Raw genomic sequence first — 20,395 nt, forward strand, 5'->3', positions numbered from 1 at the left:
TTCGGAGGAAGCATGCTGTGTATTTTCGTGTTTCTATAATCCACCGAACTCTGACATGGATTACAGGATCTCTTTCGTGCGCACTTGGTCTTGTGCTTGCGTGTACACACGGGGGTGTTTGGACACCGAGGAGAGTCTGCACACAAAGTTGACTCTGAGAAATAAATCTCTCGCCGAACGTGGGGACGAACTCACGCTGACAGCGGCCAACTGGATACAAATCCAGCGCGCTACCGACTGAGCTACATCCCCGCCCCGGATCACATTTCATAAGCAGAAAAAACCAAACGGTTAGAGAAAGTATAAAAAGCACAATTGACTGTGTATTGCACACATTTGCAAATATACTTGCACACAAACAGAGGCACGCATTGGATGAATAACTTACCTCCAGAAGCGATGGAAGTAGAAGAGGAACCACTGCACTTTGCCATCCCGTCTGTCCATCTCTTTCAGGATCAGGTACGTCACCAGCAGACCGCTAAAGGACAAGAACAGGGAACGTTATTGCTACTAGTTTTCTTACATTGATAATTCTTTGATTATGATAACGTTATTGAGATACACTCAATTTCACGATAACATACGGCAGATTGGTGCGCCAAAAATGAAGCACAAACTGCCTATAGAATGAAAACGAGACGGTTGCGATTAAAAAGTTCTACCCAACTCGTCCTGCCATACCTCTCTGGGACCGACCGCTCACCCGTTAACATATCCCTTGCCACCATAAGCTTGAGCTTGTTGTTGATCCGTAACATGTATCATGTTCAAATACATATGAATTGTTGAATAAACACTGTTTAAACCAACATATCCCTTGCCACCCGTCTCGAACACCACACACCTTTTCTCCACCTCATCGAACTACCCACCCGTTACATGAATTGAGAAAGCTCGCTGTTCAAAACAACAACAAAAGACGCTAAAACATTCTGTTCAATGAGCACCTCGGTCATTCCCCGTGTTTCTTCCGTGTCCTTTTAAAAAAAAAATCATTTTCAATATTTGTATTGTTCCATCGCTGAGAAAATTCGGATCGCTTCCTCCCAGTGGAAAGCTAACAGCAACATAGTCGCGCTACCCAGGTGTATGCGTGTTTAGGAGTAATCAGCCACCTGCATTTATGGTGACACGGGGGTGGAACATGGATACCGTCTCTGAGTCTGCGCATTAAGTTGACCCGTGTCCGTCCCGGTCCGGATTCGAACCTGGGACCTCAGGATCACAAGTCCAGAGCTACCTGGCCCCCCTTTGTCGCTTGTTGGTTGCTTGGTGGGTTGGTTGCTTGATTGGTTGGTTGGCTGCTTTTTCGTTTTTTGTTTGTTTCTCTGTCTGTTCGGGTCTTTGAGCCGGGGTGAATTACCTGAGAACCATAGACCATTTATCCTGGACCGCCAACTAGCTTTCTCTCCGCTCTTTCTCTCTATTACGAGGTAGCGGCCTCTCGCATTTAGGAACCTACGCTTACAAGCCTTTCAGAAATCAGGGGGACGTGATATCCGGTGTCGATTGTAAACATGGACGAAGTTGCCGAGGTAAGTTCTGAAAATGCTGCAAAAGTGCATATGGAACATGTTTTTCGATGAGTTTTGTTAAGTTTAGTTTGAAGTTTTGGAAAATCCAGTTCATTGTCACCTCCCATTGTCACAAATAACTGGAGCATGCTTTCTTTTCACTGTCTTCGAATCGCTGGCCTTTCAAACCGGACGCGACGCGCCCTTGAAAGTCGAGAGTCGTAACCTCGAAGGGTCACGTGACGCGTTGGCGGTCCTGGCTATTTGGTCTATGCTGAGAACAAAGAAGGTGTCAGGGTGAATTACCTGAGAACAAAGAAGGTGTCGACGGTGACAGGGGCAGAGGTGACGGCCTGGAAACTCCACAGACCCATGCTGTTCTTCAGGTACGTCACGTAGTTTGCTGAAAGTCATTGCGTCAGATAATCATGTTGCGTATAGATTAGTCCATCCAAGTATAGACCTGCCACTTCGCGCGTATAATATGCGTGTTTGTTCCTTCTAACAAAACACATGTATACAAACGTGTTAAGATAAGCGCACAAACACGCAAACGTGCGCGCGCGTGGTCGTGTGTGTGTGTGTGTGTGTGTGTGTGTGTGTGTGTGTGTGTGTGTGTGTGTGCGTGTGCGTACGTGTGTATTGATAAGGGGTAAATTACACCTGCGCAGTCGCCACTACACTACATGCTGCGATAGGGATTATGACGAGTATACTTGGCCTGTTTTCTTTTCACGCAACGTGTAGCGGGCTGGGAAAAACAAAGAATTGCCTCAATAATCTGCAGTGCGTCGTCTGTGCCGCTGACTCTGCGCAGGTATAATTTGCCCCTAAGCGACCGCCGCATTGCCAAGCTGTGTTCCTTTTGTTTTACAACACTAGGCTGAATCAAATCGTGTGATCTTGATTATTTAATTTGATCGTTTTTTATACAAATTCCATGACGAATGTACCTGCAGTGGTCATCCCGTATATGTAGGTGTGTCCGAGGATGACCCAGGTCATGCTGACGAAGCGGATGCCATGGATACAGGTGATGGAGCCCGGAGAGTGGACAGCGGTCAGGATCTTCTTGCCGTTTGTGTACACCGAGAATGCCAGTGCTGCCTTCGCCAGTTTACCTGCGTGACAATATTAGCACGTGAAAAACGTAGGTCAGTATCGTTTTGCCGTTCGTATATACACTTATAATGCCAGTGCTGCCTTTTACAGTTTACCTATGTAACAGTGTCAGCACGTGAACAATGGGGACTAGGATAATTTTGACGCTCGTGTACACGGAGAACGTAGTGCCTCCTTCGCCAGTTTACCTGTGTGACAGTGTTAGCACGTGAAAAATGTAGGCCAGTCTCTTGGTGATTAATGACAAATGCACAAGCGCGTGCGCCCGAGCTTGTAAACAGACATAGAGACTAACACACAAAACAGACACAAATGCAGACACGTGCGTACAACATACTCTCTCTCTCTCTCTCTCTCTCTCTCTCTCTCTCTCTCTCTCTCTCTCTCTCTCTCTCTCTCTCTCCACATTCATACCCACACACATGCACCACCACCTCTACTACTGACAAAAACAACCGACATCACCACTTCCACCACCATCATGTTTGTCACGATCGGGTGACAGAGACCAGGAAAGTGTCACTCGGTGGAGTGCCTGTTCTTGGTCGATTATGATAGAAAGCGCCTGTACGTGATATTGGGCTACAGCAGAGTTTGCTGACAGTGCTCAATGAGCACGGATGTTTTGTAGCGCACGAGTTTCACAGTGGGGTTTTTTTTGCTGTCATAGGGCTGACGGTTTTTCGCTGACAGCGCGCACGGGATTTTCACGGATTGAGTTTCTCGTGTCTTTTTTCTGCTTGGGAGGCAGAATTGTGTATAGCTGGACTGGTTTGGTGACAAGGTCAGTCACGTGTTATTGGCTAGGTTGTCTGGGAGAGACACAAGGGCGGCGCACTTGACACCCAGCGGCAGAAGGGGAAGGATCTAATACACAGTTTCTAGAGTATGATGGTTTTTCACCGAATATTGTATTCGGCACTCTAGGGGAGCTTCCACCGGTTATTTCCTTCACACTGCCACATATTTTGCTGAGGACAAGTCGTCAACATTCCTTCGTCGGCGATGGCTTTCGCATAAGGATTCGACAAGGGGTTCTGGAGGTTTTTGGTCACTGTTGACGAACAGAGGCTGCTCCAGGGAGGAGGCGGACTTTGCTTCCATTGAGAGTACAATCATAGGCTTTTGAGGTAATAAATCATTATTTAACGCTGTTGATGAGTCTGTGTTGTGGAATGAAATACTCTCTGTTGTTCTTTCCAGGTTAGCGCATAATTTACTCTCTGTGACGCTAAAATACTAATCTGTATATGGTTTTTGCAGATAGGGAGAGAAGGACGGAAAATGACTGTTTTGTTGTTGTAAAAAGTCCGTTTTGTGCAGGCCCACGTGCTCGATGAGATATTTAAAGATGACATGTTTTAAGGTGGTGGGTGAGGGGTAGCTGACATGTTTAGTGCACCGATGCTTTCTGTTTGCAGCCTTCGTTTCGTTTCGTTTCGGTTTCCTGTAACCGTTGCACGGCTGCCTTTGGCGGGACACTGCTAGCTGCAGACGTTGGAGCTGGGACCTGAGGAAGCTACGCTAACCGGCTAACCAGCAGACCGGCTAACCAGCGAACCGGCTAACCAGCAGACCGGCTAACCAGCGAACCGGCTAACCAGCAGACCGGCTAACCAGCGTACAGAAAGAAAGCTAAGTGCACCGTGTCTTACGCACCCCGTGGACCACCGTTGTCTTTTCTTATCTGTGATTTCATTGGAGTAGTGACAACGTGGGGTGTGTGACCCCTGCATGAACTAGAGCTTTTTGAACAGAACATTCTCATTTGACTGTATTTACACGGGATCAGCGTGTTACTATAATTTTCTATATACTACTGGCATTTTGTCAGTGATCACGGGTTTTTTACGTGTTGAGAACGTAAAAGGAACATATTTTGAGTGAAGGCTCGAGGGAGGTGGCGAGTTTATACATAAACAGGCGTCTGAAACTTATACTTTTGTTGACTCTATTTAATTGTATGACTGCGAGAGTGGATCGTGGTGTGGTTAGTTAATTAGTAGTAATTAACCGGTTCATAATCACCTTAAGTGATATATTGAAACGTGACACATGGGGGCCAAGCCGGGATTTACTCAGTTAATTTCCAACTGATAAAGACCCACCAATTAAGGATAACTAAGAGCAGATAATCTCGTCAGTGCTCAACTTATTTTCTGCTTGGTGCTACCCTTTTTTGTATAGTTTTGATCATATACCACACCTTAAGCGATTCACATCTTGCAGGAAATGTAAATTGTAATTTGTAAGCTATTGTATGCGCTAACTGTGATTACCTCCCTTTCCTTTGTTTGTGAATCTTTGTTGTTGTACGTTCAGAGTTTTCCGTTGCAGAGAGCTGAGCGGGGTTAGCGGATTTGTTACTCGTTTTACTCAGTTTTCTCTACATTGTTGTTTCGCATTCTGTAAAAGGTTACATTTCTACCGTCTTGTTTTACTTGGATTTTTCTCCATATTTTGACTTTGTTGGAATTTTGGGGGGGAAGGGTCCGAGGACTTCTGTCCTAACCAAGGCTGTGGGAGACACTCTGTTTCACCGCAAAAAGCAGCCGATAAAGTAGGCCACGGCTGTGGGAAACACTTTGTTTCACCGCAAAAAGCAGTCATAAAGTAGGCTACGCGATTTGTTCTACACCGTTTGGATTTTTCTTCTGCATTTTCTGGTTGCTGGATTTTTGTATCCATCGCTTTCATCACCGCGTATTCTAGCTATAGCTGCGTTAGACTTACTTTTGTGATAAAGCTTTGCTAAACTAACCATGGCTACAGGGGGATCTCCTACGAAGAGATTAACTTTTGAGACTCCTGGTAGCGAGGAACAGACAGAGCGAGACGCACGCGTTAGAGCGCGTAGTTTGCTTAAGCGCAAGGAGTTAGAACGTAAGGAAGACATAGAGCGACAGACGAGAAAAGAAGAGCTTGACAGACAAGAACGACAGGCCGAACGTGAGAGACAGGAACGACAAGACGAACGTGACAGACAAGAACGGAAAGAGAAAGATGAACGAGACAGACAAGAAAAGAAAGAGAAAGATGAACGAGACAGACAAGAAAGGGAACGACAGGCCGAACGTGACCGACAGGATAAGAAAGACGAGCTTGAGAGACAGGAACGACAGGCCGAACGTGACAGACAAGAAAGGGAACGACAGGCCGAACGACAGGCCGAACTTGACAGACAGGAAAAGAAAGACGAACGTGACAGACTAGACCGGAAGGAACAGGCGGAACGCGATCACCAGCTAGAGCTAGCTAGACTACAGGCCGAGAAGGGTACGCTTACTCAGGCTAGCGCGCCGACGTTTGTTGCCGACCGTACGAGACTGCCGACGTTCGACGATGACAAGGACGAGCTCGACGACTTTTTACGCCGGTTTGAGCGCATTGCATCTGACCAGAAGTGGGAAGAGGCCACGTGGGCTAGCCGCCTTAGCACCTGCTTAAAAGGACGCGCATTGCAGCTCTACAACGCTTTGGAGGACGACGAGGCGAGAGACTATCAGGCACTAAAGAAGGCGTTACTCCAGCGCTTCAACCTGACTGCGGAAGCCTACAGACGACGTCTGCGTAACAGCAAGAGACTGAGCGGCGAGCTGAGCCATCAGTTTGTGGCACGCCTTAATCTCTACCTGCGGCGCTGGGTGGAGATGGCCGAAAAGGACTGGACCGTCGACGACCTTGCCGACCTCATAGTCATGGAACAACTGATGTCCAGCCTGCGACCTGAGGTGGTGACCTTCGTGCAGGAGCACCAGCCTAAGACTACTCAGGAAGCAGCCGACTGGATCAGAGTACACGAGGACGCCCAGGCGATCTCTGGCAAATCTTCAGGCTCACGGCCGGGAAAATCGGGAAATTCAGGTTCTTCAGGACCCAAGGACGGGAAGGACGATCAGGGACACAAAGGATCAAGTTCCAGAACTGACATCCAGTGTTATTATTGCAACAAGCGGGGCCACGTGAAGAAGGACTGCCACAGGAGACAGGCTGACCAGAAGGGCGTACACTTTGTTGGCAGTGAGGAGTTAAGGGACGTCACGAGCTCATGCACAATTCCACAACTCTGCGTTCCGTGCTCCAGGAAACATTTCCAGCCCCACTGCAACGTCTACGTTAACGGAGTGAAGGGCGAAGGTCTGCGGGACACAGGGGCAGACATGATAGTGGTTCGGGCGAGTCTAGTTCCAGCTATGGCCTACACAGGAGACAGCATAAGAGTGAGAATGGCCGAGGCATCTCACGCTTACGACTTGAACACGGCAGTGATCAAGGTCGTAACACCGTTGTTCACGGGGACCATTGTGGCCGTCGTCATGGACGATCCTCCATGCGACCTGCTCATTGGAAACCGGGTTCAGTTTGTGGACGGCGTCACCAGGGAGGTTCCCGTTTATCGGTCTCCCGACGTCATTTCAGTGCTCACGCGGGCACAGGCGGAGCGAGAGGACAAACCTCTTAAACCCCTACCTGCTGCACGAGCTGCCCTGGGGAACGTGACCCCCGCGCTTCTCGCGAAGGCTCAGGCATCTGATCCGACATTAGCGACTCCTCGGGAGCACGCGAAGTCGGGGAAGGTGAAGCTGAGCGGGAAGCATGGGAGGTCAAGGTTCCTCAGGGACAAGAAGTTGCTCTACCGTGAGTTCAGCAACCAAGAAGGTACATTCAAACAGGTTGTCGTGCCTCGCGAGTTTCGCGAGGGTGTCATGGCAACGGCACACGACTCGATTCTGGGAGGTCATCTTGGCACCAAGAAGACCACGGATCGTGTCTGGCGCCACTTTTACTGGCCAGGCATCTGCACGGATGTCCGACGTTTCTGTGCGTCCTGCGATAAGTGCCAGAAGGTGGTTGCCAAAGGAAGGGTGAGGAAGGTCCCCTTAGAGAAGATGCCGCTCATCGACGAACCCTTTCGTCGGGTGGCAGTGGACATCATCGGGCCCATCTTGCCTGCGTCTGAGGACGGAAACAGATACATTTTGACCATGGTGGACTACGCTACTCGATACCCAGAGGCGATCCCTCTGAAATCGATTGAAGCCACGCGAGTAGCTGAGGCTCTGGTTACTATGTGGTCCCGGCTGGGAATTCCATCAGAGGTACTCACCGACAGAGGCACGCAGTTCACGGGAGGAGTGATGGCGGAGGCAGCACGACTGCTATCACTGGAGCAGCACTTCACCACTCCTTACCATGCTCAGTGCAACGGACTGGTGGAAAGGTTCAATGGCACCTTGAAGACCATGCTGAGGAAATTAGCTCAGGAGAAACCACGCACGTGGGACAGGTACATCCCAGCATTGCTTTTTGCATACCGCGAGGTTCCTCAGGAGAGCTTGGGCTTTTCCCCATTTGAGTTGTTGTACGGCAGACAGGTACGCGGTCCCATGGCTATCCTGCGTCAGGCTTGGACGGACGAAGAAGCTGACGAGGAGGTGCAGACGACAGCGACCTACATAGTAGAACTCAGGAACAGGATTGAAGAGACCTGCAAACTGGCTCAAGAGAACCTGGGAAGAGCAGCACAGCGTTACGCGCGAGGATTCGACCGCAAGGCACGGCCGCGCAGCTTCAAGATTGGAGAACGGGTGTTGCTACTTCTACCTGTCAAACACAACAAGCTACAACTGCAGTGGCAAGGACCTTTTGAGGTGACAGCGAAAGTGGGCCAGAATGACTACAGGATCGTCATGAACGGGAAAGCACGCCTGTACCACGCCAACCTGCTGCGCGCCTACATAGAGAGGACTGCCTACGGGGAAAAGGACAAAGTGACAGAAGCAGTTGCTGTCGTGATGGACGAGACAACGGAAGAACAGGGAGGAGGACGTGTACCAGTTTGTCCGTTGGAGGCTAGTGAGGATCACACGGACGTGCACATCTCACCTGATCTTGGGGACGACCAGCAGGCGGACTTGCAAGAGATCCTGAAGGATGCAGCACGGGTCCTTACAGACATACCACTTCAGACGCATCTAGAGGAGTTTACCTTCGACTTGCTGGAGAAGCAGCCAGTGAGGACGAAGCAGTATCCCATGCCTCATGCCCAGAAGGAGGTGGTCAGGAAGGAAATCGCCGACATGACGAAGTTGGGCGTCATCGAGCCAGCGAACTCTCCCTACAGTTCACCAATTGTGCTTGTGAAGAAGAAGGATGGACGCGTCAGGTTCTGTGTCGACTACCGGAAGCTGAACAAGATTACGGCGTTTGACGCGGAACCCATGCCTGATGTGGACTACCTCTTCAGTCACTTGGCCAAGGCCAAGTATTTTTCAAAATTAGACCTCACCAAGGGATACTGGCAAATTCCAGTTGCCGAGGAAGATCGCCCAAAGACTGCTTTTACGACTCCATTCGGCCAGTTCCAGTGGACAGTCATGCCTTTTGGTCTACAGAATGCAGGTGCCGTCTTCACTCGCATGATGAGGAAACTTTTGGAACCATTGAAGCGCGAGGACATCAGCAGTTTCATCGACGATGTGCTGATCGCGACAGAGACATGGACTGAACATCTCGACGCCCTGCGCGACGTGTTCGGAAGGTTGAAGGACGGAAATCTGGGAGCCAAACCGTCCAAGTGCTACTTGGGATTTCGGGAATTGTCTTTCCTGGGTCATGTTGTCGGCGAGGGATTGCTCGTTCCAGAGGACGACAAGATCCAGAAGATTCGGGAGGCGGAGCCACCGCGCACGAAGAAAGAAGTCAGGTCTTTCCTGGGCCTAGCCAGCTTCTACAGACGCTTCATCCCGCACTTTGCCGAAATCGCTCTACCACTGACCAACCTTACCAAGAAACTACAACCGACCGTTGTAGTGTGGACTGAGGAATGCAGCTCCGCATTCAACACCCTGAAGAGGCGACTCACCAGTCAGCCTATTCTCCGACTACCAGACCTGAACAAGGACTTCGTGCTGAGGACAGACGCTTCAGGGAAGGGACTTGGGGCAGTGTTGCTTCAGGAGACAGAGGGGTTTTTGCACCCTGTTTGCTTCGCCAGCCGTAAGCTGACCTCGGCCGAGGCAGCGTATGCAACGGTTGAACGCGAGTGTCTCGCCATTGTCTGGGGCATCCAGAAGTTCAAAGCGTACCTGTACGGACGACCTTTCTGTCTGGAGACGGACCATCAACCTCTGCAATATCTTCAGGTTGCAAGGTTGGCAAACGCCAGACTTATGCGCTGGGCGTTGATTCTCCAACCGTACCAATTCACGGTACGCGTCATTCCGGGCGCCAACAATGTTGGAGCTGACTTTCTCTCTCGGGCTGTAGAGGAGAACATGACTGTGAGCGAAACCGAGGTTTCGTCTTGAAGAGGGGAGGTGTGTCACGATCGGGTGACAGAGACCAGGAAAGTGTCACTCGGTGGAGTGCCTGTTCTTGGTCGATTATGATAGAAAGCGCCTGTACGTGATATTGGGCTACAGCAGAGTTTGCTGACAGTGCTCAATGAGCACGGATGTTTTGTAGCGCACGAGTTTCACAGTGGGTTTTTTTTTGCTGTCATAGGGCTGACGGTTTTTCGCTGACAGCGCGCACGGGATTTTCACGGATTGAGTTTCTCGTGTCTTTTTTCTGCTTGGGAGGCAGAATTGTGTATAGCTGGACTGGTTTGGTGACAAGGTCAGTCACGTGTTATTGGCTAGGTTGTCTGGGAGAGACACAAGGGCGGCGCACTTGACACCCAGCGGCAGAAGGGGAAGGATCTAATACACAGTTTCTAGAGTATGATGGTTTTTCACCGAATATTGTATTCGGCACTCTAGGGGAGCTTCCACCGGTTATTTCCTTCACACTGCCACATATTTTGCTGAGGACAAGTCGTCAACATTCCTTCGTCGGCGATGGCTTTCGCATAAGGATTCGACAAGGGGTTCTGGAGGTTTTTGGTCACTGTTGACGAACAGAGGCTGCTCCAGGGAGGAGGCGGACTTTGCTTCCATTGAGAGTACAATCATAGGCTTTTGAGGTAATAAATCATTATTTAACGCTGTTGATGAGTCTGTGTTGTGGAATGAAATACTCTCTGTTGTTCTTTCCAGGTTAGCGCATAATTTACTCTCTGTGACGCTAAAATACTAATCTGTATATGGTTTTTGCAGATAGGGAGAGAAGGACGGAAAATGACTGTTTTGTTGTTGTAAAAAGTCCGTTTTGTGCAGGCCCACGTGCTCGATGAGATATTTAAAGATGACATGTTTTAAGGTGGTGGGTGAGGGGTAGCTGACATGTTTAGTGCACCGATGCTTTCTGTTTGCAGCCTTCGTTTCGTTTCGTTTCGGTTTCCTGTAACCGTTGCACGGCTGCCTTTGGCGGGACACTGCTAGCTGCAGACGTTGGAGCTGGGACCTGAGGAAGCTACGCTAACCGGCTAACCAGCAGACCGGCTAACCAGCGAACCGGCTAACCAGCAGACCGGCTAACCAGCGAACCGGCTAACCAGCAGACCGGCTAACCAGCGTACAGAAAGAAAGCTAAGTGCACCGTGTCTTACGCACCCCGTGGACCACCGTTGTCTTTTCTTATCTGTGATTTCATTGGAGTAGTGACAACGTGGGGTGTGTGACCCCTGCATGAACTAGAGCTTTTTGAACAGAACATTCTCATTTGACTGTATTTACACGGGATCAGCGTGTTACTATAATTTTCTATATACTACTGGCATTTTGTCAGTGATCACGGGTTTTTTACGTGTTGAGAACGTAAAAGGAACATATTTTGAGTGAAGGCTCGAGGGAGGTGGCGAGTTTATACATAAACAGGCGTCTGAAACTTATACTTTTGTTGACTCTATTTAATTGTATGACTGCGAGAGTGGATCGTGGTGTGGTTAGTTAATTAGTAGTAATTAACCGGTTCATAATCACCTTAAGTGATATATTGAAACGTGACAATGTTCAATGATAAGAAACTCGGAACACCACAAGAAGAGCCAAAACACACACACACACACACACTCACACACACACATACACACATACACACACACATACAACACACACATACACACACCACAACCCAACCCACCTCAAACCCCCCGCTGACACACACACAAACACACCTATGTCACACAACACACACCATCAAACAAACCTAAACCCTGCTCATCGGTACCGGCAGGAGCCTTCCCTCCAGACAACAATGGCTGTGTCTCCTCGTCTCTCTTGACGTTGACGCTGGTCGTGGGGCCGGCGCCGATGGAGTTGTAGCCGTTGTTGGCAAGGGACTGACTGTCCACACCCAGTTCGCTGGCCTCTCTCCACTTGGGCCACTGGACCACAACCACGTCGAAGACAGTACCGATGACCATCAACAGTAAGAAGACACTGCAGATGAACCTGGAAGAAAGCGGGGCATGTGATTATTTCTGGCGTGGTCAAAGCCCTACCTACATTAGAGGCAATTTTATCTTGTTTTCCTCATTTCTTGTTCATTACTTCGCCGGCATCTTGCAAGCGAGTTTCATCGACGATTTTGAGATAAGTTCACTATTTGTATGATAAGCGTCTACTGACAATAATTAAACGTTCCAGTAACCTACAATTTTTGTTTTTACATTTAGTCAAGTTTTTACATTTTTTCTTTTTTTCGATAAATGTCTTTTATGACGTCATCTCCGGCTTTTTGTAAAAGTTGAGGCGGCACTGTCACACCTTCATTTTTCAATCAAATTGATTGAAATTTTGCCCAAGCAATCTTCGACGAAGGCCGGACTTCGGTATTGCATTTCAGCATGGAGGCTTAAAAATTAATTAATGACTTTGGTCATTAAAAATCTGAAAATTGTAATTAAAATTAATGCTTTATAAAACGATCCAAAATTACTTTTATTTTATTCTTCATCATGTTCTGATTCCAAAAACATATAAATATGTTATATTCGGATTAAAAACAAGCTCTGAAAATTAAAAATATGAAAATTATGATTAAAATAAAATTTTCGAAATCGTTTTAAAAACAATTTCATCTTTTTCCTTGTCGGTCCCTGATTCCAAAAACATATAGATATATGTTTGGATTAAAAACACGCTCAGAAAGTTAAAACGAAGAGAGGTACAGTAAAGCGTGCTACGCAGCACAGCGCAACCGCTACCGCGCTAAACAGGCTCGTCACTTTCACTACCTTTTGCACTAGCGGCGGACTACGGTCATTGTGAAAAAATGCAGTGCGTTCAGTTTCATTCTATGAGTTCCACAGCTTGACTAAATGTAGTAATTTCGCCTTACGCGACTTGTTTGATTATTCATTTCACTACTTTATTATCCCCTCTTTAGAGTGGAAAGCTAGCAGCACCAAGAGTCGCGCTGTCCAGGTTTGTGCGTGTTTTATGTGTAATCAACCACATGAACTTCTTGCAGAATGACAGATCTTTTACGTGCCACAGTGGTGACATGGGAGTTGGACATGGATCATGTCTCTGAGTCTGTGTGAGAGAGAGAGAGAGAGAGAGAGAGAGAGAGAGAGAGAGAGAGAGAGAGAGAGAGAGAGAGAGAGAGAAGGAGTCAGTGTGTGTGTGTGCAGTACACACATAACCATTCTGCAAGTTAAGAAATTACGTTATTTGAAAGACCGACTCACAATACAACTATGGCCTTGGCGTCATAGTCCACTGACTCCTCCTGACATGTTGTCAAACCCACCCGGAAACTGATGTTCCGTGACGCCAGTACTGCATGACGCAAAACATAATAAAGTGAGAAAATGTGAGCACATATTCTTTCAAACGCTCTAGGCTTATGTATTCTTTTACTTATCGGTATAATGCTCATTAAATCGTATATACGTACACGAACAAACACGCACACGCGCGCGACTGTACTCACACACACACACACACACACACACACACACACACACACACACACACACACACATACTGTCACACACACACACAAAAACGTACCTTCGTCGAGGATCACTGTGATGTCATTGCCAGTGCAGGAATCGGGCACACACAGCCCTACACGTAAACCTGACGGTGCTACGGCGGGAATCAGAGGCTGAAAACAAACACACAACAGGGTTTTGGTGTAGTAAAGCAACATTGCCCCCCCCCCCCCCCCCCCCCATTTGTATGTACTGTTCACCGCAACGCGTTTCACTAAAAGAAAAAAGGTCATTGGAAGAAAATATAAAATGTTGGCTTCGGAATTGTGATGGTCGTGGCGGCATTGTATTCTCTCTGTCTTGTGGGTGAAAACAGATTTCGAGTCAACGACCCCCAAAGGGGTAAGAGAATTTTAAGAATCACGCACCGTTCAAAATTCCCATACAAAACAGACAAAGGAACAAACAGCCAAGGCAATCAAGCACGACAACAAAGAAACAACACACACACACACACACACACACACACACACACACACACACACACACACATATCCGCGCGCGCGCGCACAAAACAACACTCGTTGAAATGTTCATTATTTCCGATCGAGGGGGGGGGGGGGGGTGCCTTAGCTTAAAACAGTACTCACATGCACATCTGTGGGCTGAAAGGGGAAAATCGCAGTGCAGTAGCGTCCCTTGAAGAGTGTGTTGTCTTCTCCCGATGAGCCGTTCACTATGGCGACCACTTTGGTGCATTCTTCGTAATCTCCGAGCCAAAACAACTGAAAACCTTCCAAGTTTGGGCCTGGCTTCCCGTCGGCGTCTATCACTGTAACAAACACCTTGCTTGCTGAAAAATACTTTCAGAACACGATGCCCGAAAATAACTCTGTCGGGTGCTTATGGCTAGGGAAGGGTTGTATTCCTTAAACTGAGGTGAGACAAAACTCTGAACTGTACATATAGCCCAATGGGAATACACGATGTTTGGAAGTATATAGCTCTTTTAAATCCTTCTGGGACTTAAATGTTTCCCTTTAGGCAATCAGACTTAGCAGATTTTGCGAGTGAAATAACGTTATGGCTTGCATGAAATACACAAATACACACATTCAAACACACTCATTCACTCACACACAAAAAGAAACACACTTACACACACATACGCGCGCGCGATCGCACACACACACACACACACACACACACACACACACACACACACACACAATCACATAATCACGCACGCACGCACTGACGCACACATAAACAATTGGTCTTGCTCATGTGTGTGCGTGCGTTCGTGTGTTTGTGTGTGTGTGTGTGTGTGTGTGCGTGTGTGTGTGTGTGTGCGTTGTGTTTGCAGGTGTGTATGCCCTGTGTGTGTTTGCGTACGTGTATGCGTGTATGCGTGCAATCGGGAGTATTTGCCTTTCTGTCGTGTTCAATCGTTACAGCTTCCTTATCACAACCAACTGCTTAAAAGCATTACTATTAAAACATATGAACAGGTTCTCTCTCTCAACGACTGGAAAAAAAGTTTAAGAACAAACCATTAAAACTAGATGTGTTTTTTTAGGAATATATCAGTCTATCCAGAAGCCTATCATAATAGACTTCTAGTATGATAGACATCTGGTCTATCAGATAAGCGCGGATAAGAAGTGTGTCACGGATACACGTACACAGCGAAGGTTCATTTTTATATTTAGTCAAGTTTTGACTAAATATTTTAACATCGAGGGGGAATCGAAACGAGGGTCGTGGTGTATGTGCGTGCGTGTGTGCGTGCGTGCGTGTGTGTGTGTGTGTGTAGAGCGATTCAGACTAAACTACTGGACCGATCTTTATGAAATTTGACATGAGAGTTCCTGGGTATGAAATCCCCGAACGTTTTTTTCATTTTTTTGATAAATGTCTTTGATGACGTCATATCCGGCTTTTCGTGAAAGTTGAGGCGGCACTGTCACGCCCTCATTTTTCAACCAAATTGGTTCAAATTTTGGTCAAGTAATCTTCGACGAAGCCCGGGGTTCGGTATTGCATTTCAGCTTGGTGGCTTAAAAATTAATTAATGACTTTGGTCATTAAAAATCGGAAAATTGTAAAAAAAAAATAAAAATTTATAAAACGATCCAAATTTACGTTTATCTTATTCTCCATCATTTGCTGATTCCAAAAACATATAAATATGTTATATTCGGATTAAAAACAAGCTCTGAAAATTAAATATATGATAAAAATTATTATCAAAATTAAATTGTCCAAATCAATTTAAAAACACTTTCATCTTATTCCTTGTCGGTTCCTGATTCCAAAAACATATATGATATGTTTGGATTAAAAACACGCTCAGAAAGTTAAAACAAAGAGAGGTACAGAAAAGCGTGCTATCCTTCTTAGCGCAACTACTACCCCGCTTTTCTTGTCAATTTCACTGCCTTTGCCATGAGCGGTGGCCTGACGATGCTACGAGTAAAATGGCATTGCGTTCAGTTTCATTCTGTGAGTTCGACAGCTACTTGACTAAATATTGTATTTTCGCCTTACGCGACTTGTTCTTGACTAAAGACATCGATGGTTGTGGGTATACAGTGATACGCTTGTTCTGTGTACCATTACAGTACCCCTGTACTTTCTGTTCTGTGTACCATTACAGTACCCCTGTACTTTCATCGTACTTTTCGCTGACCTGTCGGCTGGTTCAAGAATAAAGCATTTCTCAACTGATTTTCACTGCATGTTTTCTTTGTGTCTTTGAACAGTAGGTTTTATATTTTGAATATATCTCAAAGTAACAGATTTAAAGGTAGGATATGTTTGACATATCTCAATCCAGGGTTTGGGTCTGAATTAGTTTGTAATCTCTCACTCACTCACTCACACACACACACACACACACACACACACACACACACACACACACACACACACACACACATTCTCTCTATCTAAAACACACGCGCGCACGCCGCGCACCCACACACAAACACATACACGTACACACACATACACGCACACACACACTGACACGCGCGCACACACACTGACACACACACACACACACACACACACAGATCAAAAATAAAATGATCTTCCTTACTCTGTATTGCCCATGGTTGTCTCGATACCAATGCCTCCACAAAAGCGGCCGTATGATTGACACATTTATGGTTGACCAAGACTGGCGGGAGGGGTCTTGGTGTAGTCACATTCGCTGGTGAAGTTGTAGTAGCCTCCTCAGTTGTCAGGTTGTCCGACGACGTCGATAGGTATGACGGTGTTGTAATGTTGTCTGACGAAGTTGTCAAGTTGTTCGAAGGCGTTGATGAGGTGTTTGCCGAAACTTCCACGGACAAAATCTCACCATAGTCACGTTCGTCGTCACTGAAACCCTCGAAAAGCAAGTTGTCTAAAACACCTAACTCCAAAACATCTTTGGCGAATTTGACATGGTCAGCATTTAGAACACTTTTCTGTAAGGCTTTTAGCCTGTCAGTCTGCTGTTTGTCTAATCCTGAAGACACAAAAGCGAGTGTCCGTCTCAGTGAATTAAGCGGTGCCCGTTGGTTTGAAGTGTCGTCTGCTGCTGTAACCCTTGCCTCTCCACAAAACGTTCCTGTAATAAGGAAATAAACGATGAAACTGAAGTAGACACCCCTGAATAAGGTATGTCCTGGTGGTAGCTCCATGTCTTTGGTCTGTGCAACATGCAGTCACGTCCAAACTAACTGACTGAACCCTCTGTGACAATGCGAAGTGCAACGCACTCAGTCTGTGCGCCCTAGATATGCCCACGACGATGCATGTATGTACTATCAATATCAACCGAAGAGATAACCATTCTCGATCAGTGGCCTATCAGTACATATGTACAGCGACCAGACTAATCAAGCTAAGTCTGTGTAAGTACGTTTCCTCGAACTCAGCTTAGTTCTTTCACAGTTCAATCGCCGCAGTGCGAGATATTTCACTTGTGCAAAAAGTTCAAACAAGATATTACACAACAGGACACAGGAGAGCGACTAAATAATGGACGGGCTTTGGCTGCGAGTCAAGTGAGGGTGTTGACCATGTTTTCAGAGTTCGTGTACCTGAACTGTGTTCATATCCGAGTGCACTTATATGGTACATGGATAAGCCGTGCGTGTTCCCGGTGAAACAAGCATGCTAACAACTTGACCCAGTGCAGTGACAGCAAACAGAAGGTGAAGTGAGCTGTGAATTCTGGTCACCTGCGTGCAGGCATACTAAACTCGGCAAAAAAGTTATTGCAAGCATTTTGTTTAAACGTGACCCCTCTGAAAGAAATCTTTGATCCAAAAAGTGTGCGAGACAACTAAGTAGATGCCTGTAATGGCATAGAAAGTTTGAATAAAATGACACGGGAATGAATATTTTACTTGGAGAGAGAAAGGGGGAATGTACGTTCTGGCTCACCGATTCCGACAGACCCTAAATATTAACGCAAAATAGGCTTCTGGACTAAACTTTTACTAAAATGAAACATGCGACAAAATCAGAAAAATACTGCATAAATCCATAAAAAAAAAATACAGTAAAGTAAGGTTGTTTTGAACCAATGCCGGGTCTGTCGGAATCAGTAACCCAGAACGTACATTCTCCCTTTCTCTTATACAACCACGGAAATTACGAGCCGTTGCAGGTGTTCAAGCTAAATAATTGTCTCGTATCGAAAACAAAAGCAGACGAATTATTTAGTCAGTTGGAGTTGTCTCCCGTACTCCTGTAGCATGCACTAGTCAGTTTAGATCAGTGCGCTGCACCAGACGGTTCGGGAATTCCCAACAAAAGAAAAGATCATACGGCACTGACAACTTCAGTGTCAGCTGAACACGAGAGCGTTCAGTCTTTTAGAAGATTTGTATCTTGAAATGAAAATTAACGAATATCGCGCTGTCTGAAGGAATGGAGTACATATCGGACAATGACCACGCTCAGGCTAAACTTGAACGATAGGACATCTGACCGACATGCGGCAATGTGAATCGGACATTTGGGGATTTTCATCGTTATATGTCCGACGCCTAACGACATCCCTGCCTACATTATTCTGATTGATCACAACCAAACCTACTATCATTGGACACATCCAAATGCAAGCGTCTGTTCTTGAAAATTTCCCACTGATCTAAAAATAAAACCAGTGCAATTTCCTCTGTCGCGCTTTGCCACAGAAACTCACGGTTTGGCCTGTATTTCTGATTTGTGCGCAAAAGCTTTCTTTCTTTTTTCTTTTTTTTAACATAACAATGTTTAATGTCACTGTATGTTTAAAAGACCATGGTCATATTTGTAAAAAAAATGTTAAATTAGAAAATAAATAAGACTTTGTTATATGATTTTTCCTACACCTGTGCTCAAAATAAGACATAAAAATGTTGGTATATAAGTCGCTCAAATACAAGCAGGTATGAATGGCTCGGTTTGAGTTTGTTGCAGTTGACCCTGCACAATACGATCTATGATGTTTTTGGTAACAATTTTGCCGTGACGTATTTCACAACTTCCTGTGTTACACAAACTCAGTGATGACCAATTTTGCCTGTACCAGAAACAAGCCAGCTCCGAAATTCTCAAGAATTCTAGGATTCTAAAAATAGTACCGTTCACGCGTGAACGGTAGGTCTTGCTGGTAAACCGGCGGCTTGGGTCACTCTGTTCCAACGCTTCGCTTCACTACGCTTCAATATTTAGGCTGCCTTTTCAGGCGGCCACCGAGTGCACTTTATGCAAATGACTTGTTTAATATTGTTCCACCACGATTGGTTCTGGTGTATCACGTGGTTCATGAATATTAAAACTTGTTTATTGAATCAAGCTTTGACAAGTGTACTTGGTGGCTGCTTTGAAACTCAACAAAGCCTACTCCCCTTTCACAAACACTTCCCCGTCATAGCGGGTTTTCCCGATTGACAAAAATTCTTATTACACACTCAGACTTACCGCGTTTGTCCTCCAGTGGCCAATTGCATAAGAATATTCTGGTGATGAATAAACGCGCTTTGTGTCATTAGCATCTAAAGATTTCTTGTTTACAATAGTTGTGTTGATCTGATGAAGCGCGGAACTGATCTTAGGGTTGTCATGGTGAAACACTCGCTTCTGAAACAGTGCTTCCTTGTAGTTATCATGCGATATGCTCGACTTTACAACCTGTTTGCTTACACCCTTTGCTTTTTTAACCACCCCTTTCTCACTTGCAACACTGTACATCTTTGCACGCAATCCAACATACTCCTTAATTATCTTCCCATTCATTTCATCTTTCATCTTTCCAATAACCTTCTTGTTAACATTTGAGTGCAATGGTGATTCTTTAGGGTAGTCGCAAGTGTCATAAAAAGAATCTTTTCCTTTTACTGCAGGACTTTCAGCTTCTAGATCTTTGTAAATGTCATCCGCTGGAATGTCAAGTAAGAATGAATCTGTGTCTGTGTAAAGTACTCTCGATTTGGGATATCTTGGTTTCAAATAATCATACAAAAACTCAAGCATCAACAGTTTTGACAACTCTAGCACAGTAAAGCCTATGAATACTGGTTTGTCAAGCTTGACTACAAGTTTTTTCATTAAGATACCATACAGCTGTTCATGAAAGTATTTAAAGTCTTGATACTGTGGTTTGGATGTCAGCTTGATGGCCTCATTTTCTCTTGTAACAAGTCTAACATCCTTTCTCTTGTGTGGGTTTTCCATTGTCTTACCAAAGCAACTGTTGTTCATCAGTTTAAAAAAGTCTTTCTCTGATGCATCAGCGGCTTTGGTTCTCAGTTCTGTGTTTTTCATAATGTAAGGTTTCATAAACTGTTCTTGATCAAATAAAATTATACGATGAACAGCCTTCAAAATTAATCCATGTCTAATGTAAAACTGTAACAGTCTGTAGTGACACACATACTTCTTTTTG

At 46.0% G+C, this 20,395-nt stretch overlaps 1 protein-coding gene across 1 annotated transcript in view; it reads right to left on the minus strand.

The window, feature by feature from the left end:
• Nucleotides 1–17,521, minus strand: part of LOC138966093 (nose resistant to fluoxetine protein 6-like) — a 38,472-nt gene extending 20,951 nt beyond the window's left edge. The window contains exons 1-8 of the mRNA XM_070338176.1: nucleotides 16,568–17,521; nucleotides 14,115–14,296; nucleotides 13,541–13,637; nucleotides 13,216–13,306; nucleotides 11,730–11,974; nucleotides 2,471–2,638; nucleotides 1,824–1,920; nucleotides 389–481 (exon numbers count right to left, since the gene is read on the minus strand). Of these exons, the coding sequence (XP_070194277.1) occupies nucleotides 389–481; nucleotides 1,824–1,920; nucleotides 2,471–2,638; nucleotides 11,730–11,974; nucleotides 13,216–13,306; nucleotides 13,541–13,637; nucleotides 14,115–14,296; nucleotides 16,568–17,156 (1,562 nt within the window). The 5' untranslated portion in view covers nucleotides 17,157–17,521. The remainder of the gene's footprint in view (nucleotides 1–388; nucleotides 482–1,823; nucleotides 1,921–2,470; nucleotides 2,639–11,729; nucleotides 11,975–13,215; nucleotides 13,307–13,540; nucleotides 13,638–14,114; nucleotides 14,297–16,567) is intronic.
• Between the last annotated feature and the right edge of the window lie 2,874 nt (nucleotides 17,522–20,395).

Source organism: Littorina saxatilis, linkage group LG5 (genome assembly GCF_037325665.1).
Source record: "Littorina saxatilis isolate snail1 linkage group LG5, US_GU_Lsax_2.0, whole genome shotgun sequence".
In the NCBI taxonomy this organism is placed as follows: domain Eukaryota; kingdom Metazoa; phylum Mollusca; class Gastropoda; order Littorinimorpha; family Littorinidae; genus Littorina; species Littorina saxatilis.